This window comes from Vulpes lagopus, chromosome 13, assembly GCF_018345385.1.
Source record: "Vulpes lagopus strain Blue_001 chromosome 13, ASM1834538v1, whole genome shotgun sequence".
Taxonomy (NCBI): Eukaryota; Metazoa; Chordata; class Mammalia; order Carnivora; family Canidae; genus Vulpes; species Vulpes lagopus.
In genome coordinates, this window is record NC_054836.1 from 26,957,656 (window position 1) to 26,980,615 (window position 22,960).

A 22,960-nucleotide genomic window follows, 5' to 3' on the forward strand; every position below is an offset into this window, starting at 1 on the left:
CAATTGTAAAGATATTTTCGTAATTTGTCAACCTGGATGCTGTCTGGAATGTAGCTGTTCCACAGGAAATCCTCATGAACTATAGGCTCCACTACAATGTTTGTAACTCGATCTCCATCTCGAGAAAAATCTGTTACAGCAGTGTAGTACACAAAAGCATGGCTACAGGATCCATTAGCACAGGATGATGTTCGGTGAAGGTCCACATGACAGGAAGACAATGCCAAATTTAAACCTAGCTGTTCTTTACCTATTTTGTGAAAGAATACATTGAGATTTTTTTTTAAGGAAATATACCAACCAAAACATGTAATAACTTGATTAACATGGAACACTGAGTTGAGAGATTATTCTTATTTTCTCTTATTTAAAAAATATGGTTGTAATTTTGTCTAAATAAAACCAAAGCTATGAACCCTTCCCAATCTTTACAAATAATTAATCAACTGCAATATAAACATATATCTATACATACACAGTACTATTTTCAATAAGGTTATAAACCCATCTGTACCTGTAAAAAATCCAAAAGCAATATATAAGATTGATTGTATTTCTGTAAAAAAAATCATAATTCTACCACCAAGGAATATAATTTGATGTTCTTTCCACCTAAAAATTGTGCTTTGTGTCCAGATATGTCTGTAATATTTCACAGGGTTTGTACTTATGTTCTATCTATTGATGAGTGTTAGCAATGATTATTGATAGAGATGATTATTGTATCATCATCTTAAAAATGGAAAAAATAAAATAAATTAAGTAACTCCATACCAGTAATGAACTCTCTATTGCTTTTGATCTCCCAAATGGCCCAATATATTCAGAGCCCTAAGATGCTCCCTTTCCTATGGAACAAAGAATAAAAACTAATAATTTAGAAAGAAAATGGTAACAGAAGAGAAGAACATCGCAAATGTGTACATCGCAAATGTGTAACTAAACAAAAAGGATAGATTGCTCCAAAAACTGGCAACAAGGGAAGTTTGCTCTTATATCTAATCAATGATTACAAAACCTTTTTGAGATGTGGAAAAAAGCAGCAGTCATTAAAAACTTTCTATTTTCTTTTCTTCCACACATAATTTTCAGTATAAAATTATACTGCTCTGACATAGAACACTGCACTAGACTCCAAATTCCTGAAAAAAAAAAAAAAGTTCCACTTCGTACATTTCTTCCCCAAGAAATACATACTGTTCCTATGCACTTAAAAAATAACAGAAACATCTGAACTCTTAGCCAGTTCCCTAAGGTAATTATGGAATATATCTGGCCCCTGACATCATTTCCCTTGATCCACAGTGTGAGGGCCAAATACTGTTCTCTGTAAGCCTATAAAAATTAGCGCAGTCATTGTAGAAAATCACTAAGAGACACCAACTTGTTCCCTATGGAAGTAGATACACTTAAAAAATGATAAAATGAGGCATATCCAGAATGAAATCCAGGAATTTTTCTCCAAAAAAAGGGAAATTATTTTTAATTGAAAAATAATGGGAACATGCCAATTTCTAAAATGTAGAAAATATATCGCTTTCTTATTATTATAATAATGCTTGTCTTGTTGAAAGAATTGAGAGCACAAAAATATAGTTTAAAGTAAACTTGCAGCTGAAGAAAATCTTTGTCTAACACAGGTCTGGAAAATATTGATAACATCATCCTCTTCCTATTTGCCCCTCATAAACTATAGTAACATTTACAAAATATGTCTTTCACAGATAGTATGAAGTAGAATTATGTCAAGCAGTCTGATAGACGGTTTTAGTGCATATTTCTGTGCTGAATTTCACAACACAGTGTTGTTCATGATGCTCCTGAAATCTAAATAGGTAGTGGGGTATTACCTCAGTCTCTGCTTATTGTCAATTGTCTTGGGATAGCCTCTCCTGATGCCTCTATTTCCATATTCATCTCTTTTCTGAGTGCAACATTCATTCACATTGGACTCTCCTAGCATTTTTATCCGTTTCTCTGGTTTAATTTGATATAACATAGACATGAAGACCTAGATACATTGTATTTGGTGTATTTACTACATAACAGTTTATGTCTTATGGTGAAAAACTGTATAAACAGAATCTCTCTTACAACTTATATTCTAATTTATGTATCTCTTACATGCTTTGGTCTCTGCTTCTAAGTCTCAGGGGGAGAAATAAAACTCAATAAAGCCAATGACTGCTATATATGGTCTGTCCTCTCATAGTCTATCGTGTTCTATGGGAGAATTTCATCTCTATCTATAGGCTATGACAGTGACATATATGCAGCCATGCATCATACAATCTATATAATTAGTAATTTAAATAGAATTTTAAAACAAAAGGTCTCAAACACAGCTTATGTTAGAGAGAGTTTAGGAGATCGGCGTTGCCCAAGTTTGAATTTATGTTAGCATAACATATCATACCTCCCTAGTTAGGAGTATCTGGAAAAACTTAAAGGGCAGTTTGTCCCTCCAACTCAGAAAACAAAGCAAAGAAAAAAACATAAGTTGGAGGAGGAGAATGAGGAGGAAGAAGAGAAAGATGAGGAGGAGCTGCTCATTACTGTCTGTTTGATTTTTTTAATGTGAAGTTGCTGCCGTCGTGTGTGTGTGTGTGTGTGTGTGCGTGTACGCATGCATATAAAAATGTATGTGTGTGTGTATATGTGCATAGTCAGTTAATTAGTTTAAAAGCAAACCAAAAAACATTAACCAAACATTGAGAATTACTTTAAGGCAATAGATAGCACCTTTGCTCTCTAAGAGCATATATTTTAGGCAAATATGCTAAACACATAAAAAGACAATAAGGCTATGAATGAAAAACATCAAAATACTTATATTGAAGATTTAGTTCCATAAGAGCTCAAAGTCAATAAAAATTACTTCTGCCTTGATTAAAAAGGAGGGAAACTGGACCGGGCCATAAAAGATACATCAAGGGGAAAAGAAGGAATAAGAGAGCTAGCAGAGAGTTAATGTGTACTGAGTTTGTGGTCCAACCCAGGAGGGATAAATGTGAATTGCAACATAGATTGTTTTGACAGTCATAAACATGGCCCACTATTATTAACGTGACTGAGCTGTAATTTGATGTAAACACACAACATAATGAATTATATGTGTGCACTCCAGTGACTTTTTCTAGAAGAAAAAAAGCATTAATTATTATTTGAAATCTAATAAAATTAAAGGAATTTAGTATATTACCTTGCTCAACAGTTTTCAGTTTTAATGAGATTTTGCATTCCTGGTCAAGCTCATTGAATTCCGAACAAATGACAGGAACTGTGCTCTCTATCTTCAACTGATATTCTTTCCCATCTTCTGATATAGTGCTTAATTCAGGGTGTAACTGGTATAAGAAAATATGTAGAGCAGATTTGTAGAAATAGAATTTATTCCAAAGACAAAAATTTGCAAGAGCAGTTTTCTCAACAGCTCATATTTTGCCAAATAAGCTGGGAGTAATAACCTTAAACCCTGGAATTTTTTTAATTAAATAAGATCAGTTAAAACCAAACCCTTAAAAACATTAGCAGCGTGTAGAGTCACTGGACTGCTCCGAGTTAAGGCATAATCTGGTTCCCCAGCATGTTAGGCTGTCTGGTAGGAATCTGCCTTAGCGATTATGGTTCTGGGAATGGTTACTGGAGAATGGAGGAGACAAAGAAATGCCTACACTCTTTCATTTGTTTGTTACTGTTTACTGACTCACCAAGGTTAAGAGTCTGTTTATTCTTAGGGATTAATATCATCCCTAACATAAGTTACAAATCTAAGGGTTTTTTCTTCAGTTTTTTATTTAAATTCTAGTTAGTTAACACACAGTGCAATATTAGTTTCAGGGGTAGAATTTAGTGATTCATCACTTACACATAATACCCAGTGCTCATAAGTGCCCTCCTTAATACCCATCACCCATTTAACCTATCTCCTGCCCACCTCCCACTATCAACTCTGTTTGTTCTCTATCATTAAGAGTCTCTTATGGGGATACCTGGGTGGCTCAGATGGTTAAGCATCTGCCTTCACCTCAGGTCATGATCCCAGGGTTCTGGGATCGAGTTCCACATTGGGCTCCCTACTCAGTGGGGCACCTGCTTCTCCCTCTCTCTCTGCTCATGCTTTCTTTCTCTCTCTCTCTCTCTCTCTCTGTATCCCACAAAAATAAATAAATAAAAATCTTAAAAAAAAGTCTCTTATGGTTTGTCTCCCTCTTCTTTCTTCCCCTCCCTCCCATATGTTCATCTGTTTTGTTTCTTAAATTCCACATGAGTGGAAACATATGGTATCTGTCTTTCTCTGACTTATTTCGCTTAGCATAATGCATTCTAGGTTCACCCACATTGTTGCAAACAGAAAACTAAGTATTTTTGAATATATAAATCGAAATACTTTTGTCACCTCAAACATCTCAACCTTCAGCTTATTTCACAGCCTCTGTTTTCCTCATTTGGATTATGGAGTATTGAAATCTAAAACTGGTCCTATCCCAGTTCATAGATAATCCTTTTTTGAGGCAGGAAGTTTTTACTCAGTCTTGATTCTTGTCTAGCTCTCAAAACAGATGCTTCTTAGCACCGCACTGTCTTCCTGTTAGCCTAATCAAAAACATTTTCTGGGGGCTGACCACTGACGCTGATACTGTCTGCTGAGTGTTCATCAGTGGAGATCCAAAGGTTCTGTGTTCCGATGTCTGAGCTCTGCTCTCCTTCCACTGATTATGCTGTTCTGGCAACATGGTTGCTCTTCTCACTCTTTTCTCTGGTTCCTATTGTGTATAATTGGACCTTTTTTAAAAAAATTAGGATTTTGAGGCTCTTGGTTCTCAATATTCAGTCTATGATGAGATCCTGAAACCAGGGATGCCTAGATAGCTCAGCAGTTAAGCGTCTGCCTTCAGCTCAGGATTTGATCCTCAGTTCAGGGATCAAGTCCCACATCAGGCTCCCTGTGAGAGCCTGCTGCTCCCTCTGCCTATGTCTCTACCTCTCTCTGTGTGTCTCTCATGAGTCAATAAATAAAATCTTAAAAAAAAAAAAAGATCCTGGAACCAGCATCCACAGTATGGAAAACACAGTGATAGAGAAATAATCTTTCTGATCCATCCCTATGGCTACATACCTTAATGCCTGCAAAAAATTCTTGGCTTTCGATGGCTATACTTTGTACGTGTGGTTTCTCCAATAAAAAGATGGAAGCACTACAGAATATCTACAAATACAATTAACAAATAATCATTTAGTAGTAAAATCATGGAGAAAATATGTGTAAACTTATAATTAAGTACTTAACTTTTGGTAGTGCAAAAAAGAAAATAAGAAATTAAATGATGTTAAAACTTAATTGAAAATTGAGAAAAATTCCGCCATTTAAAAGTATTAGCTATTCAAAGCCTCAACATAAATTAAAGAGCTATAGACTTTGTGTTTAAGATATATTTAAAAATATATAATAAGTGATACCATCATTAAAAAAATAAAAGCATTTTTCTAGAATAAAAACATATCATTTTAAAACCAGAAAGAGGCATCAAGAAAGAGGCATCAAGTTATAAAGGTTCATTGATAATACAGCAAACTGTAACAGTGGATATTCATACGTAGTCACTAAGATTACTGATCATGCAATTATCACTGGAGTTGGCAAAATTGCAAAAGAAAAAAGAAAAAGAAAAACAATAGTGCTTTATATTCTGGGGACAAGAGTATTTTCAGGATATGTTATGTTAAGAAGTCCATTTTGAAAATTAATACATTCATGACAAGAAAAGAAAAGAAAAAAAAGAACAGAAAAGAAAACCCAATTGTTTGTGAACATACCCTATCTCCAAGTCTGAGATTTATGCCATCCAGTTCTAATAGAGAGGATGCCTGAACTGTGGTCTCTTGCTTCAGTTCCTCTTTGATTTCTTGAGAAGAAAGTCTAGACCAAGTTATGAGAAATCCCACTGAGGTGTTTGTAGGGGAAACATCAAAAGCACACCTACAGAAAAGCCTGGATCCAATCAGCTCCACCACAACTTCCGGCCTTCCTGGGGGTGGTGGTGGCAATGAGGCAGACAGCTGACCTGATGGGAGAAAATGAATATCTGTAGTCAGGCATCTTAAAGATTGGAAACTGGCTTATGGGTAAAGCTCATGGAGACTGTAACTCAGGGATTTATATTAGAAAAAGGAAAATAACATTTAGAGAAATAATTATTCTCTAGCAATCAGCAAAATAGCATGTTCTTATTTTGACCCATAATCACAGAAATACTGATAGCAGAGAAATTCATCAGCTCATCAAGTTTATATTAATGCATGTTGGATACATCTAGCCTTGAAGAGTCTAGCTCTTGAACATTAAAGTAATTTACCTCTTTTTAAGAAATTTCTGAAAGATTTTCCTAAAAGATGGAACAAACAAAATTAAGATTTTTTTACATTATAATTTCTTGCTTAAAAATTATAATGTAAATTCAAATGACTTACTATTTTACTGTTATCATTTACTCTTACAACTCAACACATCATTACTCTGGATTGAAAGAGCTGCTCATTATGAGAGTGATTATACTGTTCAGTGAAACACATTTAATGTTAACATAGTCCTATTCTTTTCATTTTTCTGTTATTAAAAATGTTTGAAATTTTCTCTAGAAACAGGAAGATTTCACAATTTTTATCTCTGGTCACTTGTAAGATTAAATTTGGGGATCTAAATGTTTTGATTTGTTTTGTTTTAGAAAAGAAAAAAATAAGTGATAAATTTTACAAGATTTAAAACATATGTGCTAAAATGTACAAATATTCTTCTGTGAAATAGGTGGTAACTTTATAAGAATTGCAAAGCTAAAATTTTAGCCCCATCATATAGATTTTTGGAAACTCTGAGGGACTTTAACCTAAATGTATTGGAGAAAACCTAATGTATTTTGAAATATTTTAAAGTGCTATTTTGTTAGATATCTAGTTACAAAATCTCAGTAACAAATGATTTTTTTCAAATTTATCAAAGTAGTAAATATTTTGCCAAACACCAAATCATTATGTTTAGATTTGAAATAATAGGCTACCCTTTAGTACATTTATTTTTTTAAAAGGTCCATTTATTTATTCATGAGAGACACAGACTGAGAGAGAGAGGCAGAGACACAGGCAGAGGGAGAAGCAGACTCCTCCCAGGGAACCCGATATGGGACTCGAACCTGAGGCCCAAGATCACAACCTGAGCCAAAGGCAGGCACTCAACTGCTGAGCCACTCAGGCGTCCCTAGTACATTGATTTTTTAAAATTATATATCCGAGGGAAAATTCCCTCTTAAATAGATTAGGAAAAAGAAGATGAACTTTTATCTAAACAGGGAAGAACTATCTGTGGAAATGATGATTAAGAGTAAGAGATGATAAATAACTGAAAAGAAAATAATTCATGAAAATTAAAATTTTTGAATCAATATTTTATTTGTTTTTTTAAAGATTTATTTATTCATGAGAGACGCAGAGACACAGGCAGAGGGAGAAACAGGCTCCCTGGAGGGAGCCTGATGTGGGACTCGATCCCAGAACCAGGATCAAGCCCTGAGCCAAAGGCAGATGCTCAATCGCTGAACCACCAGCCGTCCCTGAATCAGTATTTTAAATGGCACCAACTCTGGGTAAACAGATCATTACAGCAATGTAGATCAAAGAAACTTTGTCAACATATACTTAAAAGGAACGGTTTCAAAAACGGAGAGATAAATGATCTCTGCTTCAAAAGCATAATTATTATCCCTTTGTCAATTCTAATATTAACAGTTGCTAAATATGCTAACGTATTCTCTATTTTATCCTGAAGCTGTTGACTTTTTTTTAAGATTTATTTATTTATTCATGAGAGACACAGAGAGAGAAAGAGGCAGAGACATAGGCAGAAGGAGAAGCAGGCTCCATGCAGGGAGCTGGATGTGGGACTCGATCCAGGCACTCCAGGATCACACCCTGAGCCAAAGGCAGACGCTCCACCACTGAGCCACCCAGGTGTCCTGAAGCTGTTGCCTTTGACTAAATATTTCCATTCAAGTGTCACCTCCCCAAATTGTGTATGGTTTTGTATAGCATTTTTTCCAATTAATTGCATAAACATTCTGAATAACATACGCAGCTTAAATTTATTACTTATTCAGAAGAGAAAGTGATTTTACTATAACATATATGTTTGAGAAAGAAAATCCAAACCTAATATGCAGAACAGCCAAGAAATTATACTTTATGGTTAATGTCCACTATATTAGGGATATTATTTTATTCTCTTAAAAACTTAAATCACAGGATTTAATTAAACTGAGACTTTCAAATAAAATGACAGCTTGCTTAAAGAACACTAGAAAAATGAGAAGGCCAATCCATTTACAACTGGAATAGAATATAGGAAACAGTGATTTGTTTTGACCACTGATATAAGAGTACTTTTCAAGGCAAAGCATATTAATTTTTAGAACTGGTATCTAAATATTATGTGATATATCCTGATCTGTTTTATATCATTATGGTTTATTTCACCATTAAAACACCTTCATTAATTATATGTCAACAATCCCTTATTCATTTAGAATATCCTCCTATTACCATCAATATATCTGATTCCACCAAAAAGCTAATGTTTCAATAAAATTTTTAATTTCTTTTCATCCTTTAAGTAGACATCATAAATTTTATTAGACAATCTATTTAGAGTGATTTATTTTAAGAAATATTAGAGTAGTGAGTCTTTATTTTGGAAATAACTTGAAAATTTAAGTTAGAAAATAAAAAAATATATAGATTGAGAGGAGGAGAAAACCAGTATCATTAACATCTTTCGTGGTTATCTTTCATGAATTATTTGGTACAAATGTAATAATTCACAGAAAACAAAAATGGGATTGTGCTGTGTAATCTAATTTCTTACCCACAATATGCTATTAATAATTACTATGTCAAAGAATGTATTCCTGAATTTTAATATTGTTTAAATAATATTTTATTATAATGGGTACATCAAAAATATTGAATTATCAACAGTTATTGGATATCTGCAATTTATTTTTTTCATGTTATTAGAAAATACTGTTTTAAACATTATACTTGTATACTTTAAATATTTCTCTACGCTAGATTTTTGAAAATGGAATTGTTACAAATACACATGAATTTTTAAATTAAAATAAATTGCCAAATCTCCTTGTAAAAAAGATGCTACCAACATACATACATGTCTTCAGGGTATGGAAATGCTCAACTCTGTATATTTGCCAATTCCAGTATTATTCCTTAAAGGCACGATAAAGTGATTTTCATTTTTGATAGCCACTAGAATGAGGCATTGTCAAACAGTATAATTAACACCTAAGTAAGTTATATAACATAAAAACCCACTGAAATTATTAATTTATAATACATTATTAAAAAATAACGTGATACTTACGAACACAGTCACCTCCAATTTCAATTTCATCAGGGTCACATGGGTATAATTTTGCATCAGAAATAGCTGCAGAAGGTTAAGGTTTGGGTACTTATTCAATTGAGCATAAAGATATAAATACATACATAAATATCTGAAATGAAATTTCTTTGGAGAAGTATGTTTTAATAAAGACTAAGACTTCTCATTTTTTTAATAATAATTTTTTCCCTTTTCAGGATAAGATCAAGTGGAAATAATCTGGAATCCCATTTTAAAACAATAGCTTTCATATCTTGTTTTCTTTTCTTTTTTATTTTAAAGATTTTATTTATTTGAGAGAGAGAGAGAATGAGTGGTAGGGAGCAGCAGAGGGAGAGGGAGAAGCAGACTCCCCACTGATCAGGAAGCCGGACAGGGCTTTGTTCCCAGGGCCCAGAGACCATGACCTAAGCTGAAGGCAGATGCTCAACCAACTGAACCAACCAGGCATCCCATATCTTGTTTTCTAAATTTTAGTCTACATTAATAAGTAATGAAACAATTTCCGTAAATTTATACAACAGTTGGTTTGAACCACTTCCATGGAACTTGCCTCGCCTCTAATCATGTGCAGGATCACAGAAATGAGTCAACAACTGTCATGGCAATAACTATAACTCAATGCCACAGCTCAGTTAATTGGAACAAGGGTAACTACCTGAACAAAGATAGGCTCATCACATTGCCTTTTGGAAGAATTTAGAATTTAAACTGAGAGATAGAACTTGAAATCTGAGTCAGTCAATGATGGAATGTCTATAGACTTCTGCCAACATCATGGGAGCTGCTTTATGGCTCATACCTTCTGAGGCCTTCCTATGTAACTCTTCCTCAGATTCAATAACATTTCCTAAAATCTCTACAGTTCATCATTTTTAAACATTGTTTTTATTTGTTTTCTAGTATTTGCAACTCTAATAACCACTGTGAGTCACTTTTTTATTTGCATTTTTATCATTTTATTTGTATATGGAAATCTAATTTATTGAAACCACTGTCCTTTTTCTAAAGAATAGACTGTGTTCCTGGGTTGAAATCAGTTAATTATGTGTTAATTTATTTCTGACTTCTCCATTCTTTTCCACTGATCTGTCTATCTTGATGGAAATGCTCTGTAGATCATTGCTACTTTAGAATAAGTCTAAAAGTTAGTATAAATTGTCCAATTCTTTCCCTTATCAATATAGTTTTGAGTATTGTAGGTATTTTATATTTCCATATAAATTTTAGGATAAATTTATCAATTTCCACAAAAAAGCTTGCTGAGTTATTGACTAGGATTGTTTTAGAGCTTTAAATTATTCTGAGGAGAACTGATTTCTTAATATTCAATCTTTGTTCCATGAACATGGTTTATTTCTCCATTATTTTAAGTTTTCCAATTTATCTTAGCAAAGTTTCACTAATCTCACTTTATAGGCCTTATACAACTTTCTCCATATTTATTCCTAAGTATTTCATATTCTTGGTACTATAAATGGTATCTTTAGATGAAATTTCTCTAGTATATAAATACAAGTGTCTTTTAATATGTTGATCTTTCTTCTTTCAGCATCACTGCTTGCTAGCTCCAGAAGCTATTTTATGGATTCAACTAGATTTCTAAATAGACTGTGTCATCTATATTTATATTCATGAAGGACATTTTTTCATAGTTTTCTTATAATGTCTGTGTCTGCTTTTAGTTTCAGAGTAATGCTGGCCTTACAGAAGTTTTGTAGTTCCTACTATTCATTTTTCTGGAAAAGTTGTGTAAAATTGGTATTATTTCCTCCTTTATTATTTGGAAGAATCCCCAAACCATCTGGGCCAGGGATTTTCATTTGTTTTGTTTTGTCTATGGAATAGATTTTAACTAGAAATACAATTTTTAAAATAAATATAGGACCATTGAAATTATCTTTTTGAGTGAGCTCTATCTGTGTATTTCAAGAAATTTGTCTTCATTTCAGTTGTCAAAAGTATTGGGAATTATTCATAATAATTCTTTATTCTTTTAATATCTGTAGGGTTGGTATTTGTATAAAATCTCATTCCTGATACTAGAAATTTATCTTTCTGTACTGACTGAATTGGCTAGAGAATTACTAATTTTATTGAATTTCTCAAAGAACTAGCTTTTGATTTTAAGTTTTTTGTTTTGTATATTGTTTCATTGATTTTCATTCTGACCATTATTTCCTTTCTGCTTATTTTGGGTCTCCTTTGTGCTGCTGCTTCTAGTTTCTTAACATATAAGCTGAGGGTTTTTTTGTTTGTTTGTTTTGTTTTGTTTTTGGTAAAGTTTCTTGTTTTCACAGTATATTTAATGGGTTTTTCTTTTTTACTAACATCAAACTTTTTCTAATATTTTAATTTCCTTAGTTTATGGCCTAGACTGTAATCTATCTTGGTAAATGTTTCCTGTGCACTTGTAAAGAATGTGGGTTGTTCAATCATTTGTGGAATATTCTGTTATTATTTATTTATTTATTTATTTTTAAGAGCTGTGATTTATAGCTTTATTATAAAATGGTAATTTATTTTAACAGTGTCTTTAGATCTGTTTATGTACTATAACTTGAGTTTCATATCTCATAGGGATTATTTGATTTAATTTTTGTAAGCATCTTATCCCTGAGGAATTACATTTTTTTAAATAATAAATTCATATTTTATTGGTGTTCAATTTGCCAACATACAGAATAACACCCAGTGCTCATCCTATCAAGTGCCCCTCTCAGTGCCCGCCAACCAGTCACCCCGACCCCCCGCCCTCCTCCCCTTCCACCACCCCTAGTTCATTTCCCAGTTAGGAGTCTTCCATGTTTGGCTCCCTTTCTGATATTTCCTACCCATTACTTCTCCCTTCCCTTCTATTCCCTTTCACTATTATTTATATTCCCAAAATGAATGAGAACATATAATGTTTGTCCTTCTCCGATTGACTTATTTCACTCAGCATAATACCCTCCAGTTCCATCCATGTCGAAGCAAATGGTGGGTATTTGTCATTTCTAATGGCTGAGTAATATTCCATTATATACATAAACCACATCTTCTTTATCCATTCATCTTTCGATGGACACCGAGGATCCTTCCACAGTTTGGCTATTGTGGACATTGCTGCCATAAACATCGGGGTGCAGGTGTCCCGGCGTTTCACTGCATCTGTATCTTTGGGGTAAATCCCCAGCAGTGCAATTGCTGGGTCTTAGGGCAGGTCTTTTCTAACTCTTTGAGGAACCTCCACACTCTGTCATTTAGATCAAGTTGGTTGATAGAGTTTTTCTAGTCTCCTCCATTTTTTTGTTGTTGTTTCTATGTGCTTAATTATCAACTGGTGAGTGTTGATCTTCAACCTGAGCTATAGATTTGTCTATTTCTTGTTGAAGTTCTGTAAGTTTTGCTTTATGTATTTTGAATTCCATTATTAGGTACATAAAGATTTATTTTTTTTAATTTTTATTTATTTATGATAGTCACACACAGAGAGAGAGAGGCAGAGACACAGGCAGAGGGAGAAGCAGGCTCCATGCACCAGGAGCCCGACGTGGGATTCGATTCTGGGTCTCCAGGATCGCGCCCTGGGCCAAAGGCAGGCGCTAAACCGCTGCGCCACCCAGGGATCCCGGTACATTAAGATTTAGAACTGTTTTGTCCTGTTGTTCAATTGACCCTTTTGTCTTTAGGAAATGACCTTTTGTATAGGTAGTATTCTTTGCTCAATAATTTACTTTCTTTAATATTAATATCACCTCTCTGGATTTCTTGTGATTTGTGATACCTAAGTATATATTTTTTCTATCCTTATGTTTTCAACCCCATTTTTCTTTATTTTTAAAATGGGTTTTTCTGGGCAGCCTGTAGTTGAGCATGCTTTTATTATCCAATCTGGATAACATTTCTGGAATGGAAATTTCTGACTTTCAATTGGGGTTTTTAGATAATATATATTTAATATAATTACTGATACTATAGGGTTTAAACTTATCATGTTGCTCTTTCCTATCTGTCCTATTAGCACTTTTCACCTTTTTCTGCATCTTTAAATAAGTGTGTAACTTGTGCATTTTATCTCTTATATTGGCTATTAGCTATTATACACACATACACACATATACATTTTCTAGTGGGTCCTGTAGGATATATAATATCTGCCCTCAATTTCTCATAGCCTTTCAAATGATATAATGCCTCTTCATGTGTAGCATTAGCATCTAAGTACCTTGCTAAGTAAAAATATGGAAAATGTGAAAAATATTTTTCCAGTGAATTCTTCTTAAATGACATATAAATCTTTTTGTTTGAATGGCATTGACTGTAAGTATAAGAAATTAACATTTCTTTTATTTGGCTTCTAGAAAATACAGATAAATTGTGTAAAAATTATATCTAAATTATTTTTAAAAATCCTCATGACTATGAGGATATATTATTAAATTGGAAACATCTTTATTTTTTTCTGTTTTGATTATTTTAAGCTAAATATGACTAATTGTTGACATCTGATAGCCTATTAGTTGGAAGCAGAAGTATGTTCAGGTAAAAACAGTACATTTTACAGACTGCCTCTGAGGACAGAGATACGTTAAAGAATTCTTCTGAAGTAGCTATGATAAGTCTTCCAAATAAGCTCCTTAAAGGGGGATAAGTTTCAGTTAGCAAAGACCTTCTTTATGCCCCTAGCGCTTCTGCTTTTCTCCTGTCTAAAATGCACATAAAGGTTTAAAACTGGAGCTTCATCTCATCACTGTGAAGGAAAAGTAAAAGCCTAGAAACTCACAGAGACCTCCACCTGACATTGTAAAGTGGCCAAATCACCATCACCAGGGAACATCTGCTTCAGATTCTTAGTAAGCAAGAAAAAGAGACACTTAAGTGGGTTAAGTGACTCATTTTTGTCTGCTATCTATGAAGTCTAATTCAAGTCTAAAGAGTATTTCAAAGTAAGCTTTTATTGGCACATCAGAGAGGATAATTCATGTGTTTATCTGATTAATAACTAACACACAGAGTAAAAATAACTATCTTCTCCCCAAAATTCTCTTGACTTAAAACCAGTAGGAGGACTTGAACATGAAAAATAAGAGAAACAATCCAGAATATTCAAGCTTGAGGAACTGAATGGGTGGAAATGGCATAAACGAGAATTTTTTTTTTAAGTTTTAAAGGCTTGTCATAAAAATGTAAATTTTATGTACTAAGTTTTTAAATTCAATGTAATCTCTTCCTTTGAGGTGATTGTCTTTATTTATTTGGAGTTAAAGTTTTATTTTCATCTTTAATAGTAATCAATATTTCTTAAAATAATGTAGGCATATTTTGGGGTTTTTTTCCCATTGCAACACCTACACCATTTTCCACACATACTTGGTAATATTATTTGAGATTTTATAAAAATTAACTATTTTTAATGACCAGAATTTTGAAAAATACACAAAGAGACATTTTTCAAAATCTCTCATCTTGGCCACTCAATGAAGTTGAAGCATCTCCCTGGATTTTCTCCTTCCCAGTGAATAACACTAGCTGTATTAACTGAGCAGATGCTGTTCGTCCTTACTGAATATATTGCTTTCCGCCAGTTTTAGCTGGCTAGCAGCCCTTTGAGAAATGTGAAGATTTACTGGCTATGGCTCTCAGGATAATTCTCCTAAGACTTCTCAAAGCACAGAGAATAAAATGAAGAGCTCCCTAAATATCAGGCCTTGCTGCCTTTCCAAACCCATGGCTTGTTACGCCCCTCACTCTTGGCAATCCAATGTCTTGCTCCAATGTCTCACGGGGCTTCACTCTTGAAGCAACACCACACTCACTGCCTTAAGGCCTTTCACATGCTGTTGTCTGGAAGGTTTTTCCCCACACTCTTCTCTTTATCTGACCCAGGACCATTTAGCCTCAAACTCTGTCAATGCCCTGCTCTCAGGTGGCACCTCATTGTAAATGTCACCCTCCCTCCTTCCGGTGTTCTCAGATACAACAACTTTTAATCTCCTCATTCATGCCATTCACTGCAATTTGGGGTTCCATGTATGCTCTTTAACATCATTGTGCCATATCTGTTATTTGGGTTTTTTAATTTGGAAAGTCTAACAACCTCAAATGAGAATGTTTGTAGGTATTACTCATACAATTATTATTGTTTGCTGAATCAAGTGTTTGCCTAGTTTAAGAACACTGATCTACAACACTATCTCCTAGCATTTTCAATCTCCTACGTATAGAGGAGTCCAGATAACATAGCAGAGGGAGGTTGGTCTTCTCCCACAATCTGGTCATGTAGCAGCATATCAGTACACTCCCTCCATCCTCCCAAAAGAATAAATCCCTCAATTATTGGCTTCATTCTTATCTAAGCAGCCCAAGTTAAAAAAAAAAATCACCATTATGGAGTTTCTTTCTATTTTGAGCTTCTAATATATCTGAAGAGTTGGGTCACTAGTTCTATTAAACATTCATTTATTGAGTCCTTACTTTGTTCAAGACATAAGGTCATGAGACCCTGGTATAAAGGGTACATTATCTTCAAAGAGTTCATAGTCATAATCGAGTATAGAGAAAAAAGAAACAAAACCTCATTAAGTTCAATTATCTATTGTGAGCTCCATGATAGTGTATTATGGGAGTTACTCACAAGTGACTCTACTCCCCAACATCCTTAGTCAACACCATATCAGTGGCAGGCTCATGAATCTGGTGTGCATTTTATGTCTGTACATCTCATGTCCCCTCTTACAGAACAGGACAAAATACAACTCTCCATTTCTATCTTCACTCTAACTGATGTGTTACTTTCCCAACTCAATGGCCCAAGCAAGAAAAACTAGGACTTGCCCTAGGTTCCTTTCTTTCCATCTTCTATATTCAATGCATGAGCTCAGCTTCCAAAAGACATCTCAACTCAATAACCTCTTTCCTCTGCCACTAGTTTAAATCATTTCCTCTTCCCCCCACCTTTGAGCCACCACCATCTTTCCATAGCCTCCTAGGTGGAGTCTTACTGCAGCATTCGTGGCCCTTTAAATGCAATATTTAGATCATATTCACCTACTTTAAACCCCATAAGACTTTATACTGCAATTATGACTAACTCTAAGTTCTTACCATGGTCTACAGACCCTATAGATTCTGCCTCTTCCTATTACTCTGACTTCATCTCTAAAGTCTCATCCACCCAGTCTTCCTGCCATTTTGTTCCTCCCTCAGTTCCTTGGAGGGCCATCTTCATACCTGTCTAAGGACACTGACATTTGTTGCTCTTTCTACCTGGAATGCTCTTTCCCCGTAGTATCCATGGCTGGCCCATTGTCCTCATTCAGAGCTCAGCTCAAGTTCATCACCTATTGAGAGAAACCTTCTTCAGGTATTCTTTGTAAGGTAGGAACCCTGTGCCAATCAATGCCTATTGCATTGACCAGTTTTCTCAATCATCATTTTCAACGGGAGGGATGGCAAGCAATCTGCTCTGATACTTTCACATCGACAAATATTTTCCAAGATCTTAAGATCTTGGTAAAGAATCCTAAACCAGAAATTTAGCTGTCATTTTAGCAACAGTGGCAGACCAAGACTCTTCCTGAGATATGTATTATCTCAACACAACCTCTTCACAGAATGGCCCCAACACATCAACACACACACAGTTCTGTGATTAGCAGTTCACATATATTACTCATATTTTCTTACCTTCTGCACAATATCCCATACATCCCTGAGTGGGCTGTAGTAAGTACACAAAAAAATTTCCACAGTTTCTTACAGACACTGGGATTTGGAAAAGGCAGCAGTCTTTGGTAGCACTAAACAAAATCTGCCATGTAGCACAAGCTGTCAGTTGCTTGATCTCTCCAGGTAAAGGCAGGGTCTCTGTATCTCTCAGAGACAGCCAGATAGGAGCCTGTGTTCCACAGTGATTCATCTTTTGCAACAGAGAAAACAAAAGTTGAAAATCCAATTTATTTTCACACATGATAGATAAGTCAACTTTGCATTTTCTTCTAAATAACCCTTAAAATAATAATTTAAAGATTCTAATAACTTGTACCCTATTAAAGTAACTATAGAATACTAAATTTAAGGTAAATTGCTCATAATTAATATAATCTTAACTCTTTTTTTTTAAAGATTTTATTTTTTTTTATTTATGAGACACACACACACACACACAGAGGCGGAGACACAAACAGAGGGAGAAGCAGGCCCCATGCAGGGAGCCCGATGTGGGACTCTATCCCAGGACTTAAGGATCACGACCTGGGCCGAAGGCAGGCACCAAACCTCAGAGCCACCCAGGGATCACCAATATAATCTTATTCAATTTAAATGTATTCTATTTGTTACCTTTGTAAACAAGAGAAATTCAGTGTCAGATAACTTACTACCATAGTGATACATCCTAAGATAAGTGAATCTGAAGTCATCTTAATACAGAGCAAAAGATAAACTCACCTTGGAGATTTCTTCTAAAATTACTGGATATAGGGTATGTAAGAAGTTAATGCACAGTTCAGGAGACATCAAAAATCAGGGGAGAAGGAAAAGATGTTCAAAATCTGGTGATGAAACAATGGGTTTGCAATTTGGAAAAAAAATGAAATTAAAGCCTCACTTGAAGCCAATTATCAAAATCATTTCCAGATGGAAAATGGAGTTAAATAGAAAACTGACCCAGGAAAAATAAGAGGAAACTATATAATTTGGGAAGGACCCAAGCACTTGCTAAATGCATGACCTCAGGCAAGGCACCCAACATCCTTCCCTTTTGCTCTAGGTGGATGGTAGTACCCACCTCACTGTGCTGTGGTGAGATATAAATATAATTATGTACATAACATAATTTCTACAAAACAATGAGTCAGTAATTGTTAGTCAGATTATAATGCTCAATATTATAACTATTTCCATGCTTAAAAACAAAAGAAATCATAAAGGATAAGATTGATAGTTATGTTTAAATAATAATTTTTAAAATATAAGATAAGAATAAGAAAAAAGTATTTGTTAATAGCATTATATTCAGTGTATTGTTTATTGTCACATTATTGTATTTCTTATTTTATTTTAATGATATAATATTATCCACTTAAAAACTCTATGATCTATAGATGGGTAAAATACACAAACACATAATTCACAGAAGAAACATACAGATGCTTAATGAATACATGAAACTATTCAGTATTAGAAAAGATATTTTTATCTACTAAAATGAGAAATGAGCATTATATTTTTTAAAAATAATCATGTATCGAACCTTCAAAAGGACATTAATCTTCACTAATTTTACTTATAAAAATAATCTAACTACACTAAAATGTAACAGTGATTTTTTTGTAGTAGTGATTTATATGCTAATTGCAGAATTATTACAGCAAAAGCCTGACTGTGTACACATGACAATGTTTAAATAAATATGGCATATATATATATATGACAGAATATTATTTTCAACATTAATATTAAAGAATTTTCAACAGTATAGGCAAATGCTAATGCTGTACTTGAAAACTGAAAACTGTACCTGAAAAAAGCATGTTATGCAACTGAACATGCAGCATGAACCTTACAGAACAATATGAAAAGAAGGAAAGATAGCAGAATGTTCATGGTAGTATGACTGTGTGAGTAGATGATGAATGAGTGTTATGCTATAAACTGTCCGTTATTCTAAATTTTCTATAATACACATGAATTATTTTAACCATCATAAGTAGGCATTTATCTACACAGATTTGTACAATCCTGTAGAGTTAAAGAAAAAAAAATTCTACTAATTCTCCAGTTGGATGCTCTAAAGTCTTGGCTCAAGTAGGATGAGAGGGTGGGGGTAGGGAACACTTCCCCATGGAAGACCCAGCAAAATCAGTTCACCTTTACATTTATGGGAAGCTCTAGATACAATTATAATTAGTTCAGTCAAAGAACACAAATATTTAAGGATGTAGTGAATTTCCTCAAATTTTACTTTTATTTATTTATTTATTTTAAATATTTTATGTATTTATTCATGAGAGACACAGAGAGAGAGAGAGAGGCAGAGACAGGCAGAGGGAGAAGCAGGCACCATGAAGGAAGCCCAGTGTGGGACTCAATCCCAGGTCTCCAGTATCACTCCCTGGGTCAAAGGCAGACATTCAACCCCTGGGCCACCCAGGCATTCCCAAATTTTACTTTTTTTTTTTTTTTTATTTTTTTTTCAAATTTTACTTTTAAATTATGATTTAAAAGGTGCACTGCATGAATGAGCATAATATTAATGTTACTATAATTATTAGAACAGAAAACATGGCAATGCTCTTTTGCATTAATTCAATCTTGACACAAAAATATTATAAATATTATAAAATAATATTTACAGTAATATTAAAGAATATAATTTATAATATTAAATAATATTATACATATTATAATAAAATATTTCAGAGCAAGAAATAAATGGATTGTAACATGATTCAATCCTCACATGAAAGAATATATAAGAAAATACATGTGTAGTTCTTAGTAGTTGAAATACCTCAACACATTTGGTTGGCATCTCGGCAGGTCTGTCAAAGATGAGAAATCGATACCATCCAGGAGACAGGGAATGGTCACATATTAGGTCTTGAAAGGGAGAATGCTGGAGGTGCATTGAGTCAAAATGCACACTTCTATAAGGGCTCTGAAGAAGCTGGTGTCCTCCAGGAGAGCACTCCTGAACTAGGATGGAAAGACAGGTGTCTCATGTGTATGTGTTTTCTTCATTAACATAATTTAGCCCTCAATTAAAATTGACTTTTCCCCCAAATTAAGCAAATAACCTACAAGTGCACATCATGACCATCTGAAATGTCAGGGTCTCTTAGTCAAAGACGACTTGCGTTTTCCATAAATGCAATAAACCAATCTACAAACTCTGAAGAATGTTTGAGGCACTGTATTTCAAGAAATTTATTTTCATTTAATTTGGACAAGGAATACTGCTGATCACTGTTGAGTTAGGACTGTTGCCACCTGAGGTCACAGACCCTGCAAAGACTCCTCTTGAGAGTGGCCTTCCAGATCTGAAAGCCATCAACGACCCTCCATGACCTGCTTTCCACATGACTCCCCAAGTCGCATCTCTGCCACATCCTGGAAGGCAACATAGTAAATTAAGCTTTTAATGTCAATCTGTTTTTTGCAAAATGCTCTCCTACTGAAGTTCCTTACATTCTTCAGTACAGGAAAGAATATAAAGTTTTCAAAGTTTTTTTCTTTTTTTTTAAAGATAAAGTATTGAAATCCACTTTATTACCAAGCACAGGAAAGGAATAGGGTGCAGGGGAGCAGTTTTGAAGGAGAAACAAGAAAAGACCCTAGAGAAAGGGAGAGTTCTGTAGTTTTTTTTTAGGGAAGCCATTTTCTGAGCAGCACTTGACCTGGAAGATAGATACCTTTTCTGTCAAACCCACATAGGCAGATCATAAAGCTCTTGTCCCAGCAAGAAGAGAGAAACTGAGGTAGAAATATATCCTAGAAATAAATTAATAACAGCACAATAAATTAGAGATATTAATGTGCAAGTTGATCTCCTAAGTGTAGCTTATAAAAACTGTTATTATTATAATTTTTGTTTTTTGTCATTTGTAGAGATAGCAGTTAAACTGTACAAAATATAGTGTTCTTCAAGACAAAGTCTCCCCAAAGAATTTTTTGTAGTAGAAAAATTTAGGAATGAGCACAAAAGATTTCTCCTCCTTTTTATCTCTTGCTCCACCAGTTTTCAACTTCCCAAAAAAAATGTAATCCAAAAGGCTCTATTGACTTTGATGATCTCAATCTGTCAACACTAGATAAATATTTCATAAAATGTGTATGGATAGAACTCAGGGGATATATACTGACATTTCATTTAATTTTGAAATAACTCAAGATACTATCAATATCAGAACATTGTACCTGGTTGGAAACTTAGGAAAATATTTAAAAAGAGATTACCAGTGAGGTTTGCATGAATTATTGAAATGTTTTCTCTATCTCTTTCCTGCGATAGAATATTATCTTGGGGAAAAAAAAGTCACTAACTCCGTTTTTATTCTGTACAGTTTTTCTCCTTAATGTTTCTGTAGTGCTCACACTTCCTCTGACTCTGCACTTTGAATTACTGTTCACTAATCCAAAGCTAAAAATGTAATAAATGTAGTGGCAATCACAGCATAACATCAATAGTGTGTAGAAATTCTGAGGTTTAGAGCAAACAGTCAAAAAAGAATTCTTGAGATGTCTTTGGTGCAAAAATGTGGTTTTATTAAAGCATGGTGGGGCACCTGTGGCTCAGTGGTTGAGAGTCTGCCTTTGGCTCAGGTTGTGATCCCAGGGTCCTGGGATTGAGTCACCCATTTCTCTTTCTGCCTGTCTCTGCCTCTCCCTCTCTGTGTCTCTCATGAATAATTAAAATAAAATAAAATAAAATAAAATAAAGCACGGTGACAGGACTTACATGCTTTTGAGAGGGGGTTAGAGTAACTCTCTGAGTAATTTTGGAAGCAAGGTTTCTAGGACCTTGAGGGGGTAGCTATTGTTAGAGAAAGGCCATTCATTACTGTCTACTAAAACCCTAGTCTTGAGACCCTGTAGATGTGTATCAATGGGCCATGTGCTTGGCGTATGATTGCTAACATGTATCTTGTGGGGCTAGAGATAAAGGAAGTTTCCAAAAGAATTTTTATATGTTAAAGGAGACTTACAGGATTGTGGGGGTTCGGTTAATATTAAGATAAGGTACTAGCAAAGTATTACATTGAAGCAGTTGAGTTCCTAGGAAAGGTCACTCTGCTTTTCTCAAGGACTTGTCAGTGGGTTTTAAGTTGTAAGGAAATTTTTTTTTTTTAAGATTTTATTTATTTATTCATGAGACACACAGAGAGAGAGAGAGAGAGAGAATGGCAGAGACACAGGCAGAGGGAGAAGCAGGCTCCACACAGGGAGCCTGAAGTGGGACTCAATCCTGGATCTCCAGGATCACGCCCTGGGCCGAAGGCAGGTGCTAAACCGCTGAGCCACCCAGGGATCCTCCAGGATATTTAATTTTTTCTTTTGCCTTTGTTCCCCACATCAAAACAGTAAAGAACTATAAAATATTTACTCAGAAATTTTTAAAAGTTTATTTATTTTTAACATTCATTTTAGACAAAAATTCTTCTTTCATATAATTAAAAGAACTCATATTTTGTATTTTTCACTTCATTTTTTCCCAAAAAATCTGCTTGTCTTTTTTTTTTTTTTTCTGCTTGTCTTTTTAAAAAGTTCAAGGTCTCTGCAGAAAATTTAAAAATTTTATTAGCAATGAACAAGCCACACTCTTAAAAACCTAATTACAACCTTAACCCTAGAATGCAACATATAATTAACTAGGTGAGAATTATTAGGATGGTTTTGGCTCCCATTTGGAAATTTGGGGACTTAGCTTCTCAAAAAATAAATAATATTTCTCAAATAATAAAAGAAAGCTCTACAATTAGATTATTACAGTTACTCATTAATCAATTTCATGACATGAATAATGTGCTA

At 34.2% G+C, this 22,960-nt stretch overlaps 1 protein-coding gene across 1 annotated transcript in view; it reads right to left on the minus strand.

Annotated features, from left to right (window-relative positions):
* VWDE (von Willebrand factor D and EGF domains) overlaps positions 1-22,960 on the minus strand; it is a 73,345-nt gene that overhangs the window by 43,766 nt on the left and 6,619 nt on the right. Inside the window, exons 2-8 of the mRNA XM_041727390.1 lie at positions 19,944-20,128; positions 17,117-17,348; positions 9,428-9,493; positions 5,818-6,065; positions 5,120-5,209; positions 3,203-3,347; positions 33-250 (exon numbers count right to left, since the gene is read on the minus strand). Coding sequence (XP_041583324.1) covers positions 33-250; positions 3,203-3,347; positions 5,120-5,209; positions 5,818-6,065; positions 9,428-9,493; positions 17,117-17,348; positions 19,944-20,128 — 1,184 coding nt within the window. The remainder of the gene's footprint in view (positions 1-32; positions 251-3,202; positions 3,348-5,119; positions 5,210-5,817; positions 6,066-9,427; positions 9,494-17,116; positions 17,349-19,943; positions 20,129-22,960) is intronic.